This window comes from Oryctolagus cuniculus, chromosome 2 (assembly GCF_964237555.1).
Source record: "Oryctolagus cuniculus chromosome 2, mOryCun1.1, whole genome shotgun sequence".
Lineage (NCBI taxonomy): Eukaryota > Metazoa > Chordata > Mammalia > Lagomorpha > Leporidae > Oryctolagus > Oryctolagus cuniculus.
In genome coordinates, this window is record NC_091433.1 from 42,242,858 (window position 1) to 42,259,086 (window position 16,229).

Below are 16,229 nucleotides of genomic sequence, written 5' to 3' on the forward strand. Positions count from 1 at the left end.
TTAAAGGGAGTTATGGCTAGATAGTAGATGGGAGGTGTGTGTGTGTGCAGGAACTGGGTGTTTAAACTCCTCATGCCATCTTGCAGGTCAAGGGAGGGCTGTGTCTTCTGGCTTGAAAGGCCTCTATCCAAGCTTGTGAAACATAAGTAAGTGCGTCCATACACTTGCATTTGCTCACACACCTGCGTACTTTTCCATGCAGTTGTACTCAGTAATACGGAAACTCGAGAATTCCATATCCCATCGTGTCATCGTTTATCTTTAGCGCGGCTAGACTATTCAGATGCCAAACAATTGACACATGTCTCTATTAGAGGCCCAAATAGAGCCTGAAGCCCTGCTTTGGCTGTCTCTCAGCCCCAGTCCCTGGTTCTTGGCTGTCTGTGTGGTGTGAGGCTATTGGCTGCTGCTGGGCGAGCTGCAAGCAGTGCATGTGTGCGTGTACAAGTATGGCCTGCAGCTCCTGACACCCACGTGTGAATGTCAGGGACTCCGCTTCTGGCCTGCCCCTCTGTTAGCAGGAAGGATCAGATTGCTTTCAGGGCTCCACGTAGTAGTGCAGAGAAGGTCCAGCCTTAGCACAGGCAGCTTCTGTTGTGGCATCTGCTCTTGGCATCTGATACGTGGTGTCCCAAATAAAAATTCCAGTAAAGGGTGATTTCTTTCTTTCCTTTTTAAATCAAAATGGCATAACCTGGAGAGTTACAGTATCTTTTCAAGGTCACTTTCATACTAACCTTTATGTTAGGAAAAGAAAAGAAACTAATGTAAATCCTGATGTTTCATGACAGTACCTCTGTTGATACTCATCCGTAAACTTTTGACTCGTATGCGTAGAGCCTAATAGTATGCAAGCATACTTAAGTTTCTGAGAACATTGGAAGTAGATGAAAGCCTATGACTGAACCGAGTGCTTCATGACGTGCAGCACTTTCCGACGGAACAGCTTCGTTTACCTTTTGTGCATGGCTTGGGGTGGAATTCGGAAGTGTGTAGAGATGACACGTGCCTCCTCTCTTTGATCCGGATATGTTCTGGAGGAGAGAGCTCTCCCTCCGTCTCTTGTGCTGCGTGTGCTTTAAATTGCAGTGCTTGCAAGGAACTCAACAGACTGTACCCCTGGGCTCTGCTTTCTGAGACTCGGAGCTTGCAGGACACGGGTGTTTTTTCATACATGTACAAGTACAACTGTGGGAGGGGCTTAGATTTTGTTTTTGCCCTCTGTGTTGTATACACAACAACAAAATAAAAACTCAAAATATGTATGAGTATTTCATGTTAATCAAAATTAAAAAAAATACTCCTATAAGAAGTGTTGAACATTGTGATTTTTTTCTTTCATTTTCTTCCTGGGAGTTTACTTATTGTACCAGAAATTCTGGGGAAAGGAAAAGGGAAAGTGAATGCTTCATTGGAGATCTCTCTTCTGCTTGTCTCATTCATTTAATTTGGTAACATTATTGATATTTTTCTATTAAATTCTAGTTCACTGTTGGAGGAATTTTGTAGCTACTGAAGTATTTTTGTTTTAGAATTCACATGAAAATTTCATGAGTTTTAACATTTGGTTGGGAATTTAACCTTATTGTCAGACTTTATTTCTGGGAGATAGATTAGTAATTGTATGTTGTTTTTAAATAAGTATCAAATTAATTGAGATAATATTCACTGTGTCAAAACCTTTGTCTTTTTAAGTCTTTTTTGCATTTGGGAAATAATAACATTGAATTTTCTTTTTCTTTTTAAGACTTTCAGCTGAACTCTCATCTCTCAACACTGGCAAATATTCATAAGATCTACCACACCCTTAATAAGCTAGTAAGTCAGTCTTCTCAAGCTAAAAGTACCGACTGTATAAAGTAGCATTATATATTATATGTAAGTGTGTTTGATGAGAATTTAGATTATAGATATCACTGCATCAATTGCTTATGAAAATAGTAAATTTTAAAGCTGCTGTGTGGTGTGCAATATCTTTAATAATGAACATGTTTCTTGCAGAACCTAACAGAAGACGTTGGCCAAGACGATCACCAAACAGGTATTCATAATGTTAACTCTACGTAATTTGAAATAAACTTTCCAGTATAAAATTGTGAAAGAGAAGCATTAGCCACAAATACTCTATGGTGCCATAATAGACTCCATTAACAAGTTGTCACTTGATTGAAAATGCTTTTCAGGGTACAGTGAAGGCAGCCATATTATAGCTCCTTCCCAGTAAGAAAATCTCTTCTAGAGCTCTACTTTAAATTCCCTTAAAGCACTGGGGATTCTCTCTAGTGGTTGTTGTGGTTTTTTTTTTTTTTTTTTTTTTCTGTACTGAAGTAATCCAGTTTGAAAGGTATTCCGTTAAGTATTTGTTAAATTGAGCTGAAAAAAGATTTGATCAGGAGGTGTGTATGTGTGTGTGAGAGAGAGTGAGCATGCACACAGGTACAGATGCATGTATGTGTGTCTTGCATAGGTCCTGAAGATTTAGGAATTGGGAAGCTTTGAAATTTTATTATTATAAGTTATTCTCTAGCCCTGTGGTTCTCAAAGTTCAACAACATTGTGATGACCTGAGGAAGACTTGTTGAAAACACAGATTGCAGGGCAGGCACTGTGGCGTAGCAGATTAAGCTGCTGCCTGTGACACCTGCATCCCATATGGGCGCTCATTTGATTCCTAGCTCCTCCACTTCTGATCCAGCTCTCTGCTAATGCCCCTTGGAAAGCAGCAGGAGATGGCCCAGGTGTTTGGGCCACCCACTTAGGAGACCCGAATGAAGCTCCTATCTCCTGGCTTCAGCCTGGCCTAGCCCTGGGCATTGGGATCATCTGGGGAGTGAACCAGCAGATGAACTCTCTTCCCCTTTCTCTCTGTAACTTTACCTTTCAAACAAATAAATAAAACTTAAAAAAATATTAATTTATTTGAAAAGCAGAGTTAGAGAGAAGCGGAGAGGGGAGAGGGGTCCTCCATCCGCTGGTTCACCCCTCAAATGGTTGCAATGGCCGGAGCTGCACCAATCCAAAGCCAGGAGCCTGGAGCTTCTTCCAGGTCTCCCTCGTGCGTGCAGGGGCCCAAGGACTTGGGCCGTCTTCTGCTGCTTTCCTAGCCATAACAGAGAGCTGGATGGGAAGTGGAGCAGCCGGGACTTGAACTGGCACCCATATGGGATGCTGGCACTGCGGGCAGCAGTTTTACCTGCTACGCCACAGTGTCGGTCCCAATAAATAAATCTTTAAAAAAATATATTGTTAGGCTCTACCTCGAGAGTTTCTTTTAAAATAGTTTATTTATTTGAAAGGCAGAGAGAAGAAACAGAGAAAGAGAAAGCTGCCATCTGCGGATTCACTTCTCAGATGCTCTGTAAACAGGCTAGGCTGAAGCCAGGAGCCAGGAACTCTATCTGGATCTCCCATATGGGTGGTAGGGATCCAGTTATTTGAGCCATCTCCTGCTGTCCTCCCCCACTCCCGCCGGGTGCACATTAGCAGGAAGCAGGAATTAGGTGTGGGGCCCCGGCTCTAACTCGGGCCTTCCTTTATGGGATGTGGGCATTCCAAGCGATGCCTTTAACTATTTGCAAAATGTTTGCTCCAACGCCCAGAGTTTCTGAATCTTTAGATTTGGGATGAGCCTCAGAGCTTGCATTTCTTTTCTTTCTTTCTTTCTTTCTTTCTTTTTTTTTAAAGAAAACTGTTTTCATTTTATTTGAAAGAGAGACAGACACACAGAGATCTTTCATGTGCTGGTTCACTCTCCAAATGCCAGCAACAGCTAGGGCTGGGCCAGGCCAAATTCAGGAGCCTGGAATTCATTCTGTGTTTCCCATGTGGTGGCATGGACCCAAGTTCTTGGGCAGTCACCTGCTGCCTGGCAGGATGTGCATTTGTAGGAGGCTGGATGGGAAGCAGAGAAACCAGATCTGGAGTTTACATTTCTGACAAGCTCTCACATGGGGCTGGTGAGCTGGTCTGGGACCACCTCTCTGAACTGCTGGCAGCCATAAAGCTCCGAAACTTGCAGTGGACCCATAGTTACTGAACTTTCAGGAAAAATTATTAAAATGCATTTTAAGTCTTTTGAAAATTACCACAGTAATATAAGAATCTATGTATGTCTTAGTCTCCTTGGGCTGCTGTAACAGAATTTACCTTAGATTGGGTGGCTGATAAACAACAGAAATCTATGGCTCACCATCTGGAGGTGGGGAAGTCTGATGCGGAGGCCCAGCTGATGGTGTGTCTGGTGAGGGCCTGTTTCTCGTCGATGGTGCCTTCTGGCTGCACCCTCACACAGCAGAAGGACAGTCAGCTCCCTCAGGCCTTTTTGTAATGCTTCTGTGACTCTTTTGGGCCAGCAGGAGACCGAGCAGGATCTGTAGTTACTGGATTCGGAGGAGCCTGTGTCTCCCTGCTGTCTTCGCCCACACTGGTCATTGATGCTCCCAATCTTCCTCCCTAGAATAGGTGAGAGTGAGGGAGGTAGAAGAGGAAAGACAGAGAGAGACAATAAATCTTGAAGTAGCTCAAATAGAGGGTGTGAATTAAAAAAAAATATGAGGAAGGAAGATACAGGTTTCAGAAATAATGTTTAGAGAGAAAGGAAAGGAAGTTTTCTTTTGTTTTAAACAGGTTAAAAATTGTGCATTTAAAAGCTAATAGTTTCACTCAAGCAAGTAAGTAGTTCAATGATCTGTTCCAGAAGATGAAATAAAATATTAGGTACTGATAAGGGTGTCTTAAAATGTGACCTGTTTATCAATTTAAGTTACTGTGTCTTTGTGACATTGTTCAGTAAAAAGTGAGTAAAATAGCTATATAAAAAGTACTGAAGTGGCAGGATGATCCATGTAAAATGTTATTCAGTGAAACAAGGCTTTGATACAACAAGCCCACTAAAGTGAAAAATTAGACAGTGGGGTTTTTGTGTTGGGAACTTGGCATTTGTACTAAGTTTGGATAAGTCAGAAAAATTCTCTGATTGTGTAGACCTGTGTGAGGGTGCTTGGCAATTGGGCACACAGTTTGATCTGTGAGAAATTAATCCTGACAGGGACCCTTTTCTTAAGGAGCATCAAGCAAAAAGATTATTAAAAAAAAAAAAAAAAGGCAGTGAGGCACCTACTTAGACACCGTTTATTGAGAATAGTCTGCTTCGTTTTTATCAAAACAGCAAGCTGCCTGGACAGTAAAGAGTCCTTGGTCTGATCCAGGTGAACTCAGGATGCCCTTGAAAGTTGATTTTCTGGCACAGATACTTAGATAGAGTTGCTGAAAAATGTTGGCGGTATTTCTGATTGTTTAATGTAGGATGAAAGGCTAAATTCAATGACTCTCTTACTTGAAAGATGGTCAGTTAGAAAATACTTCATTTGTTTATATTTAATTTTGTCAATATTTTCATCCTAAACATTTTTTCTAGTTTAGTTTGAAGTAGTTTAGGTGTTGCAAATTCTGAGTGAAGTTTAAATTTAATGATATAAGTGAATGCAAATTTATAGGACTAACTCATTTAAATTCATGTATTTTTATTATAAAAAAACATTGCAGACCTATATTAAGAAGCAAACATTCTTCAAACATTTGTTTAAAAAGAGTCCTGCCTGAGAGGAAACTTAGGTTTTTTTCTAAACAGATAGAGGAAGTTGAAATACTAGTGTATTATATATTTGTTAGGTGTTTTACATCTCTGGAAATGTACTGATTTTTTTAGCAGAATTTGACTTACATATGTTTTAGGTACACATTTATTCAACAACTACTGATTGGGGGTCTGCTGCAGGACTCAGTAATGTATATATCTTATTACTGTAATGAGCTCCTGTGTCAGCTGCTGGGTATGTAGTGAACCAATCAGGACCCTGCAAGCCAAGATATGCCTTTGTACGAGCACTTAAAAAATCCTAGCTGTTGCTCCTGCCCAGTTAGGATCCTGGCAAATAGCCTCAGTTGTGTGCTCTGTGTGTTTGGTTGATTTTAGTTCATGTAGGCAAATTATTATTTTAAGTCAACTTATTTTCCATAGCATTAAAAATATGCTTTTTTATACAGCCTGAATTTTTCACTGTCATTATGGGTTCTAGGGTGGTTCTGTTTTTTTTTTTTTTTTTAAGATTTATTTATTCATTTGAAAGGCAGAGTTACAGAGAGGCAGAAGCAGGGAGAGAGAAACAGAGGTCTTCCATCTGCTGGTTCACTCTCAAATGGCTGCAATGACCAGAGCTGGGTCTATCCCGAGCCAGGAGCCAGGAGCTTCTTCCGGGTCTCCTAGGCGGGCCATCTTGTACTGCTTTCCCAGGCCATAGCAGAGAGCTGGATTGGCAGTGGAGTAGCCAGGACTGGAACCGGTGCCCAGATGGGAACCTGGCATTGCAGGCGGCAGCTGTACCCACTAGGACACAGCGCTGGTCCCGGTGGTTCTCTCCTAAAGAACCAGGCTGTCTGGTCCTTGGGACCTTTCCTTGCCTGCTCTGTGTTTGCTTCATTCTTCCCGTGAGGCCGCTGCGAGATGGTCAGTGAGTCTGAGAGTGCCCGTGGTGGACATGAGTAGACATGTGAACGATGGCCCCGTAAACAGTCTCTTTGATGCTGATGATTAGAGAGAGCTAAATAAAAGTCTTGCCTCATAGCTAAAAGATAACATTAAAAAATCATTGTCATTTCATTTGAAAGGTGAACAGACAGAGAAAGAGCTAGAGAGAGCTCTTCCATTTGGGGATTCGCTCTCCAAACGCCTGCAACAGCTGGGGCTGGGCCTGGCTGAAGCAAGGGACCTGGAACTCAATCTGTGTCTCCCCCGGAGTCTGTAAGAACCCCAGTACTTGAGCCGTCACATGCTGCCTCCTAAGATGTGCATTAGAAGGAAGCTGGGTTGGAAGCGGAGCGCTGCGACTTGAACCAGCCACACTTACATGAGGTGTGGGCATTCCAGGCTGCGTCTTAACTGCTGCGCCAAACGTCTGCCCCTAGGACATAGAAATTTTGAGTAAATGAAAGAATAAATTGCCAAATGTGGGATGGTTTGTGTTTCAAATATGAATATTTTACACAGACACAAGAAAAATATTTCATAAAACTGTTAGCAGAAAGTGGTCATCCATTTAAAAACGTGAGAGGAAATGGACAAAGTTGGTTAACTTAGGATGTTTGTATGCTTACCAAAAGCATGCTATTCTTGACAAGTAGGATATAGTGAAAACCAGAACACTGACAGTTGTTTCTGTGAAGGAGCAGAGGGTGGAGGGGCAAGTGAATTAACTTTTTTTTTTTTTTTTTAAGATTTTATTTTTTTATTTGAGAGGTAGACCTACAGACAGAGGGAGCAACAGAGAAAAAGGTCTTCCATCTGGTGGTTCACTCCCCAAATTGGCTGCAGTGACTAGAGCTGGGCCAATCTGAAGCCAGGAGCCAGGAGCTTCTTCTGGGTTTCCCATGTGGGGGCAGGGGCTTAAGGACTTGGGCCATCTTCCACTGCTTTCCCAGGTCGTAAACAGGAAGCTGGATCAGAAGAGGAGCAACTGGGACTCAAACCAGCTCCCATATGGGATGCCAGAGACCCTGGTGGAGACTTACCCTACTACGACACAATGCTGACCTCTGGATTAACTTCTAATGGTTGTTATTGGTGCTGATGTGATTTTCAGCAGTGTTTGTCTTCTCACAGACTGAAGAGATGAGTGTATTTTCCCCTGTGTTCAGCAGGTGCTGTGGAGACCAAGCTTCAAAGTGTAGGACTTTTTGATTTCTGGGTGTATAATTGCTTCACACCTAGGCAAGCTAGACTTTTCATTCTGTAAGCTTACCCCAGGGAAGTCAGCAGAATGAGTCTTGTATGCTGGCAGGCTACAAAAGCTTGAGTCATTGCAGTTCTTTGGCCCTTTTAGTATATCAGTGTTTGTAAACAGGATACTGTTTATAGGGAAGATGGATGGGGTGTGTGGCTGGGTGGCAGCCCTCTCTCGGGCTCCTTCTCTTCCAGTTCTTGCTGCTGTCATGGGGAGAAACAGGGCGTCTCTACTCCTGCTCTTTGAAGGATAGGGTCGAGTTGGGCCCCTAGGAGAGGTGGCCGAGGATTCTGTGTGGACCTGTTTGCAGTCTGGTTGTGCAGAGGGAGCAGCTAGGGTCTTGGCCTGTGCACTGCCAGTAGCAGGCTGTGGGCAGGAGCCTCACTCTGGGTTGCAGTTGCTCGTACACAGGGGCTTCTGGGTGCTGTGTTCCTGAAGCATGTCATCTTAGGAACTTAGCACGGCGGTAGAAGTGGCGATCAGAACCGGGATTCGGAGTCCAGTTCTGATCATTGCTTTTAGCACAGTTGTGACCGTTGGCTACTGCCAACTCCTTCCTTGCTGTCAGAGCAGATGTCTTGAAGGAAGCTGTCCGCCTTCCCCATGTCCACTTCCTCACCTCGCATCCGTCCCTGGCCTGCTGCAGTCTGGCCCCTACTGCTCGCCGTCTCCTGCGTGTGCCTTCACTCCTCACCTCCGTGCTGCAGTTGAACACCCCCTCCTTGAAGCACACTCTTACCCTCTGGCTGCCAGGGTACACACCCTCCCCCTGAGTTCTCTCCCAGCCCAAATTTGCACCTTCTTTTTGCAGTCCCTTGAAAACCCACGCTCCCCACGGCTCTATTCCTGGTTCCTTGCTTCTCAGCCTCTGTTTCTGTAGCCTTATAGAAGTGGCAGCAAACAATGGCTGAGAGTTTGGGCTTTGCTGCTGGGCTGTTTGGGTTCACACCTCCTCCTGGGCTACTGCTTTCCAGCTGTTACTTATTCTCTCTTGGCTTCAGTGTCTTCATTTGTAGCACTGGAGGTGCTAATAATACCTCCATGCCAGCATGTTGTGATGGTTCAGGCAGCACTGTGGCTGGCTTGAGTGCTGCCTGCATGCCTCTGTGGGGCCACCCAGAACCTGGTTCTTTATGTGACCGACACGAAACATAGTACTTGGCACCTGGGCGCTTACTGAATGGATGTTTTCATAAAAATCTTGGGAGGTAGATGTCACAGTTCTCATTCTTCAAATGATGAATGAGAAACCCAGAATGGGTTAGTGATTGAGTCACATAGTTGCACGAGGAGCTGGAGCTCACTGATGGCAGGTCGTTGCAACCCTAGCACCCTTACGCTGTCTGTCTGTCCACTTGGCTCAGTGTGCGCAGAGGGCCTTCACCGAGCACCTAACAGGAGCAGACCTTGGGGTCCAGTTCACCACTTCTGACTTCTGAGACCTTGGAAAATCACTTGAATGCCTAAGTCTTAGTTTCTCCTGTTAAGTAGAGATAATCTTTGCCCTGCTTGTCATTCCATGTTATTGTGTGAACCCAATGGCATATTTAATAGCACTGTTGCCAAGAATGGGATATTTTAATTATCTCATGATTATCTTGTGATTTATAATGGTTTGTCTGAAGTGAGGCTGCCTGGATAGGAAACCCAATTTTGCCACTTAACCTGTCTCTGCCTCTGTTTTCTGGCTTGCATGAGGCCCTAGCGGTTCTTTCTTCAGAGGCTTGTTGTGAGCTTAAACGAGCTAATACGTGCAAGGTAAGAGCAGGGCTTGTTTTACAGCAAGGACTTGGTAAGTGTTCAGTGTTATTATTGTCTGTTGCTATTGTATTTTAGTATTTCCTGCCACAATCAAGCTTCTTGATTGAAAACCGTGACTATAAGTGGCAGGATCGTCTTCAAGTAATAGAAACAAACACATAAAATTGTTGTGGAAGTTTTGTTTAAGGTCATGTCAGATTTCTGTCACCAAAATCCAAATCCTGTATTTTATCAGCTATCCCTTGAAGCATAGAAGTGTTGGGATTGATGTGGTTGTATGTATTTCAGAGTCAGGGTTACTGCTTGAGCTGACCTTGCCTCATGAAGTGCATAAATGAAATAGCAGCACAATTTCTGTTGAAGGAACATGGACAGTAAGAGAAGCGGAAAGCTTAGATTACTTATATCAGGGTTTTTTGGAGAGTAAATAAAATTGTGGCCACTTTTATTTCTGGTATGATTTGAGGCAGTGGAAAAAATGAACTTGTCATTGTCAGGTTTATTTCTTGACTATAACATTTTTCAAAAAGGAACTAAAAGCCATTTTATTTCTTTGTAGCATTTGCAGATAACATCTAAACCTTTTACAAGCCATGGCAATTTTTAAACTTAGCAGTAATAGACTTTGGAAGTGTTATGATGTGGCATACCTTAATTCTTTGCACTTTGAATTTATTTTGTAGGAAATCTGCGATCTTGCAGTTCTTCGGACTGCTTTAATAAAGTGATGCCACCAAGGAAAAAGAGAAGACCTGCCTCTGGAGATGATCTATCTGCCAAGAAAAGTAGACATGATAGGTATGGTGCCGAGACAGTAGGTCAGAGTTGATGACTTGTGAGGTGGGGGATGTGTGTCTCCAGTGTGGGTCTTCCAAGTGTGCAAATGCCAACTGGGGTTTGTTTTAGTTCTGCCAGGCAGACATTCAAGGTGTAATTTTTAATGATGCTCATTTTATATCGGGTTTATAAAATGTAAAAACAAATTAAATAATTTGAGTTCTCAGACATTAAAGTTTTGCTGCAATCCATTGATCCACCAAAACTGGGACAGAGTTGATTTCTTTTAAAACCTTGCTATCTGTGCCTGGTGAGAAATTTGTCTCTGTTCTTTCAGGGGGCTCAATAAATATGGTGACAGAGATGGAGAGAGTTTCTTATACTGAGTGCTCTACATGTGCTTGGAATACCAGTAAAGTTCAGGTTTATTCTCGTATAGGTGAGAATTGATAGGAACCAAAGGTGTTTAAACCACTTCTCTTTCAGACAAGTGAACTCTTAATTTTGGTAACTCCAAAGGCCTGTTGATTTGTTTACTTTAGATATGTTTATGATATGTTTATATGTTTAGATATGTTCACTGCACGCCAATTCTAGAACATGTCCATGGTCTCAATCAGATTCCTGATGCCTGTTCACAGTCACTTCCTGTTCCCAGCCCCAGCCCTAGGCAACCAGTAGTCTACTTTTTGTCTCTACAGATTTGCCTTTTGCGAAAATTTCCTATACATGGTCTTTTAGGCCTTATTTCTTTCAATTAACATGATGTTTTTGAGGCACACCAGTGTAATAGCAAATATGAATATTTCATTCCTTTTATTTGCTGGATGGTATTCCATTGTATGGTGTCAGTGGTTTTTTGTGTAGACTGTTTTTAAGTAATTCAGATATTGTAGTGTCGTACATAGGTCTCCACATTATTGACCATTTACAGGCTTTGAGCTGAGATAGGGATATCAGGGCCCCTGGGGTGGGGCATGTTTGTTTGGACCCTTTGGCCAGTACCCACCCTTGTTTCCAGTAGTACAATTGCCTTTTGTAAGAGAAATACACACCTGGTGGTTTCCGGGTTCATTAACTTAATACCTATAGCCATGTTCTTTTTTGGTGTTAAAATCCAGAATCTAGGGTTGGGTGTTTGGTGTAGCAGTTAGGATACTGTTTGGGATGCCTGTATCCCATACAGGAGTGGCAGGGTTTTGAGTCTCAGCTCTGCTCTCTATTCCAGCTTCCAGTGAATACACACCCTGGGAGGCAGCAGGTGATGGCTTAAGTGTCTGGGTCCCTGCTACCTATGTGAAAGAGTAGATTGAGTTCTAAGCTCCCAGCTTTGGCCTGGCCCAGCTCTGGCTGTTGTGGACATTTGGGGAGTGAGCCAGTGGATACCTGATCTCTCTGTGTCTCTCAAGTAAATAAAATAAATAAACAAATAAAAATTAAAGCTATGAAAATGTCTTCCATGGAGGGTTTAAAAAAAAACCACTGGAATCTTTAATCAGAGACATATGCAGATAATTTGGTGTATGTGTAGGTTGTGAATAAATGTTTGATTAGGAAAAAAAGAATTATATGTGATATTTATATTATGTTCTATATAAATAAAAACTGTATTTATAAGTCATTATATACATTACTAGTTTACATATCAATAAGGGATATATAATGTATACACTCATAATTTTTATATCCAACCCATTATTTTAATGCTTCTGCCTCCTCCCCCCTTTCTATGCAGGGGCTATCTCAGTGCTCAGCCCCTGGTTGTTAGTAAGGTAGGAATTCCTGCAGAAGGTCGTGGAATTGCTCTACTTTGTGATTCAGTTGTGCAACATTTGCTGGGCTTGTGCATACTCTATAGAGTTTTAAGGCAACAGCAAGAGCCAGGGTTTTCCATACTTCTCTTTTCTAAGGTTTTAAAACTGAGATTAAGAAACCATACGAAGGCTTTCTGTCATTAACCTTATGCCAGAGTTTATTTTCTTCCTGGAAGCTTAGCCATAAGTTGATGTTCCTTTTTATTTGCTTCATGTTCTTATGGATTATCTTTGTTTATTATTATTTTTTAAGATTTATTTATTTTAAAGTTAGAGCTATGGGGGCAGGGGCAGGGAGAGAGAGACAATTTTCCATCCACTGTTTCACTTCCTAAATGGCCTCAATGGCCAAGGCTGGGCCAGGCTGAAGCCAGGAGCCAGGAACTTCATCCAGGTCTCCCTGATGGGGTAGCAGAAGCCCAAAGACTTGGGCCATCTTCCACTGCTTTTCCCAGGCCATTGGCAAGGAACTGGATTGGAAGAGAAGCTGCCAGGACACAAAACGGTGTCCATATAGGATGCTAGCATCGCAGACAGTGGCTTTACCTGCTACACCACAATGCTGGCCCCTCATGGGTTATCTTGATACTGACAGATTGTTCCTTAGACTGCTCTGTGCCCATCTTGACTTTGTAATAACGCAGACGTCAGGAGAACTTCATGGAGAGGCATAAGTGATCTTTAGGGTGGACAGTTGAAGACAGTGCCCTTGACATTTCTTGCTGTATCTCACTAGCATTCTGCAGTTAGTTGCACATATTGAATACCTGTTCTATTCAGTTTTGAGTGATTATTTGTTAACCAGAGAAGAACAGGAAGTATGTGGTTGCTATTTAATTCTTTATTAAGGTATTGCTGTTTTTAAGCACTGTAGTTATATGGGTTGAAGCTTGCTAATGAGGGAAGTAGGATGTTAAAAATATATTGAAATACTGATTAAATAAATGTGTGGTTTCAGTAAAAGAATAAAAAGTACCTGCTATTTGAAACAATTCAGTATCTTTACTTAAAATAACTTACAACTGCTTTTCAATTTCTAGCATGTATAGAAAATATGATTCAACTAGAATAAAGACTGAGGAAGAAGCCTTTTCAAGTAAAAGGTGCTTAGAGTGGTTCTATGAATACGCAGGTAGGTAATCATTGACTCCATCTTTGCCTGATCCGTATGAAAATAAGAAATATTTTAGAGGGGATTAAAAAACTTAAAGATGTACTTTTCAAATACAGTGTGTGTATGTGTGTGTGTTTGTGTAGGTGTCTCTGTTGGAGAGAGAGGGAGGGAGGGACATAGTTGAAACAAATCACTGAATGTCCTATTTATAGTCAGCAGCTAAGCCGAAGAATTCAGAACACTATAAGGGAGCTGAACAGATGAAATGTACTTGGAAGAAATACTTTTGATTGCTAGGAAACGTGTAAGCTTTGCTGCTTTGAACTTTAATGTAGTGCCATGAAATTTCTTTATACTAAGTGTCTATTTTGAAAGATCATTTGGCAGAAAATATTTTGTTGTTTAAAATGTCTTAAATTCAGTCTCATTTTTATAACTTACCATAATTGGTTAAATAATATAACATCTTCATAATCTAGGACTTGTTTATTTTTGTCACCATGTGTGGTATTAAAAAATAATTTCGGGCCTGTTTGAGCTGAAGGCTCTGTTAGCCTTCTTCTCCCTCATCTTAATTCAGGCTGTTTCGTAATCTGTCAACTTGACTCTTCCAACAGCCATTGAACCAATTTTCTTGTCATCAGTCTCTGCTCCAGACCAGGTACCTGTGGCCCCTGTTGTGTTCTTAAGACAAGTAAATAAACTACACAGATAATGCAAATCATTCCCTAATAATTCTGCACATCGCCGCTAAATGCAGGATGAATGACAAGTAACTTGCTGTCTTTTTGCCAGGCCAACGTTTCTCCACTTTTCATCTGACAAATCTCTATGTTTTAAGCCCATGGTTAGGTTAATAGCCTTCTTTGTACTCCCATAGGACATTGTTCATACTTTTTTTTTTTTAGTATTTTATTTATTTATCTGAGAGGTAGAGTTACAGAGAGAGGGAGAGACAGAGAAAAAGGTCTTCCACTTGCTGGTTCACTCCCCAAATGACCGCAACAGCTGGAGCTGAGCTGATCCAAAGCCAGGAGCCAGGAGCTTTCTCTAGGTCTCCAATGCAAGTGCAGGGGCTGAAGCACCTGGGCCATCTATCCACTGCTTTCATAGGCCATAAGCAGGGCGCTGGATCAGAGAGGGGCAGCCAGGACTAGAACTGGCACCTATATGGGATGCCGGCTCTGCAGGCAGAAGCCTAGCCCACTACACCACAGCGCCAGCCCCCTCATAACTTATTTTGATCTCCATTTATTGTGAATCAGCATGAGGATTTCCCCTTGTGGCCCGAAAAGCCCTTTCACCCCTCCCCCTACTACTTTTGTGTGATAGGAGCCTTGCTCCCTTGGCCACAGAGATTGGCTAGCTGGCAGGTAACCTAGACCACGCCAATCACAAAGACTTCCTGGGAATTTTGAGAATGATGCTGGGAGGAGAGTGCTATTCTCTTCAGGAGGTGGACTGGGAAGGATCTAGTCCTGATCCTTTACTACTATGGATTTTTGTGAGCCACCCCAGTATCTTTCTAGTGAATTCTCCTTTGTTACTTTATTTGGTTCACTGGGCATGGACACAGGCAGACACACAGCCTTAAAGTTTGTCTGTTTCTCTGCTTACTTTATTAGAAGTATCTTTTCTTGAATGCATTTTGTTGTCCTGGTGAAGGTGGTTGACACTGCTGGGGAGGGGCTCGCTCTGTGGATGCTGAATGAATGAAGAGTTTTCTCATATTCCTGTTACTTTGATTATGGAGATCATTGCTTTCCTGCAGTGATTCACATTTCGTGTTATGAAAATATATTGTAGAAAAGAAATTTAAAAGAAAAACCCATTAGCATAGGTACTTTGATTTTTTGGGGGGGGGGATGTCTTCCTTTATAAGCAAACATAAATTTTCCTGCTTATTTGCCTTTTTCTGGCTTCCAAAAGGTGATATTTTGGGAGTGAAGGTTAAGCCATATGATTTGGGTTCACAAGGATTCCTGCTGAGTGATTTCTTGTGGTTCCTCCCTGCAGGAAGAATGTACACATGTGGCTATCCCTAGTTCGCACCCCTCCCACCTTCTAATTTTGCTTCTTTTCTTGTGTCTTATCAGTGGGGAAAATGGCTTGAAATTGGAAGTAACTGAAGGCACTGGTTGGCACCTGCTTTCACTTTGAGTCCCAACAACCTCATAAATTGAAAGCATAAGGTCAGAATTGCTCCAGGAAAGTGATTTGTGAGAAGCACTGGGATGAGCGAGAGATGGTGTTGTAGGATAAGTTTGTGGGTGTCGGTTGTGAGGCTATAGCTCCCCTTGTTACTGTGAGCGGCCCTTAGTGCCCAGGCTGTGTTCATTTTCCCCAGGAGAGAGCCAGCTGACTTGGGCAGTAGATAAACTGACTCCCAGTCTGAAAACCTGGTGGAATGTGGGACGGCCAGGGCCCAGGCACGCTGTTGTTTCCCGTGGATAGCCCCTTGGCCCTTTTCTGAGTTCTCGGCTCCACTTCTCACCTGCCCTCTGATTTTCTTTTTTTTTTTTCTTTTTCTTTTTTTTTTTTTTTCTTTTTTTGACAGGCAGAGTGGACAGTGAGAGAGAGAGAGACAGAGAGAAAGGTCTTCCTTTGCCGTTGGTTCACCCTCCAATGGCCGCCGCGGCCGGCGCACCGCGCTGATCCGATGGCAGGAGCCAGGAGCCAGGTGCTTTTCCTGGTCTCCCATGGGGTGCAGGGCCCAAGCACCTGGGCCATCCTCCACTGCACTCCCTGGCCACAGCAGAGGGCTGGCCTGGAAGAGGGGCAACCGGGACAGAATCCGGTGCCCCGACCGGGACTAGAACCCGGGGTGCCGGCGCCGCTAGGCGGAGGATTAGCCTAGTGAGCTGCGGCGCCGGCCCCTGCCCTCTGATTTTCATGCCTCCTGCGGCCCACTCCTCCCAGCTTCTGTCTGGCCAGGTAACTTGAGCTGTTCTTGGTACATCCAAGAAGCAGCTTTTCTTTTTTTTT

At 42.9% G+C, this 16,229-nt stretch overlaps 1 protein-coding gene across 9 annotated transcripts in view; it reads left to right on the top strand.

Moving 5' to 3' along the window:
• The window catches only part of DCUN1D4 (defective in cullin neddylation 1 domain containing 4), an 86,420-nt gene that overhangs the window by 36,179 nt on the left and 34,012 nt on the right, over positions 1-16,229 (top strand). For 8 of the 9 annotated variants that reach the window (XR_011386232.1, XM_017337668.3, XM_051831603.2 and 5 more), the window contains 4 exons: positions 1,748-1,818; positions 2,002-2,041; positions 10,223-10,337; positions 13,171-13,262. Coding sequence is in view for 7 of the 9 variants with exons in the window: in XM_017337668.3 (XP_017193157.1) it covers positions 1,748-1,818; positions 2,002-2,041; positions 10,223-10,337; positions 13,171-13,262 (318 nt within the window). In the remaining 2 variants the exon portion in view is untranslated. Of the gene's footprint in view, positions 1-1,747; positions 1,819-2,001; positions 2,042-10,222; positions 10,338-13,170; positions 13,263-15,360; positions 15,437-16,229 lie in introns of those variants that run through there. The other variant, XM_051831599.2, reaches the window with a different exon arrangement.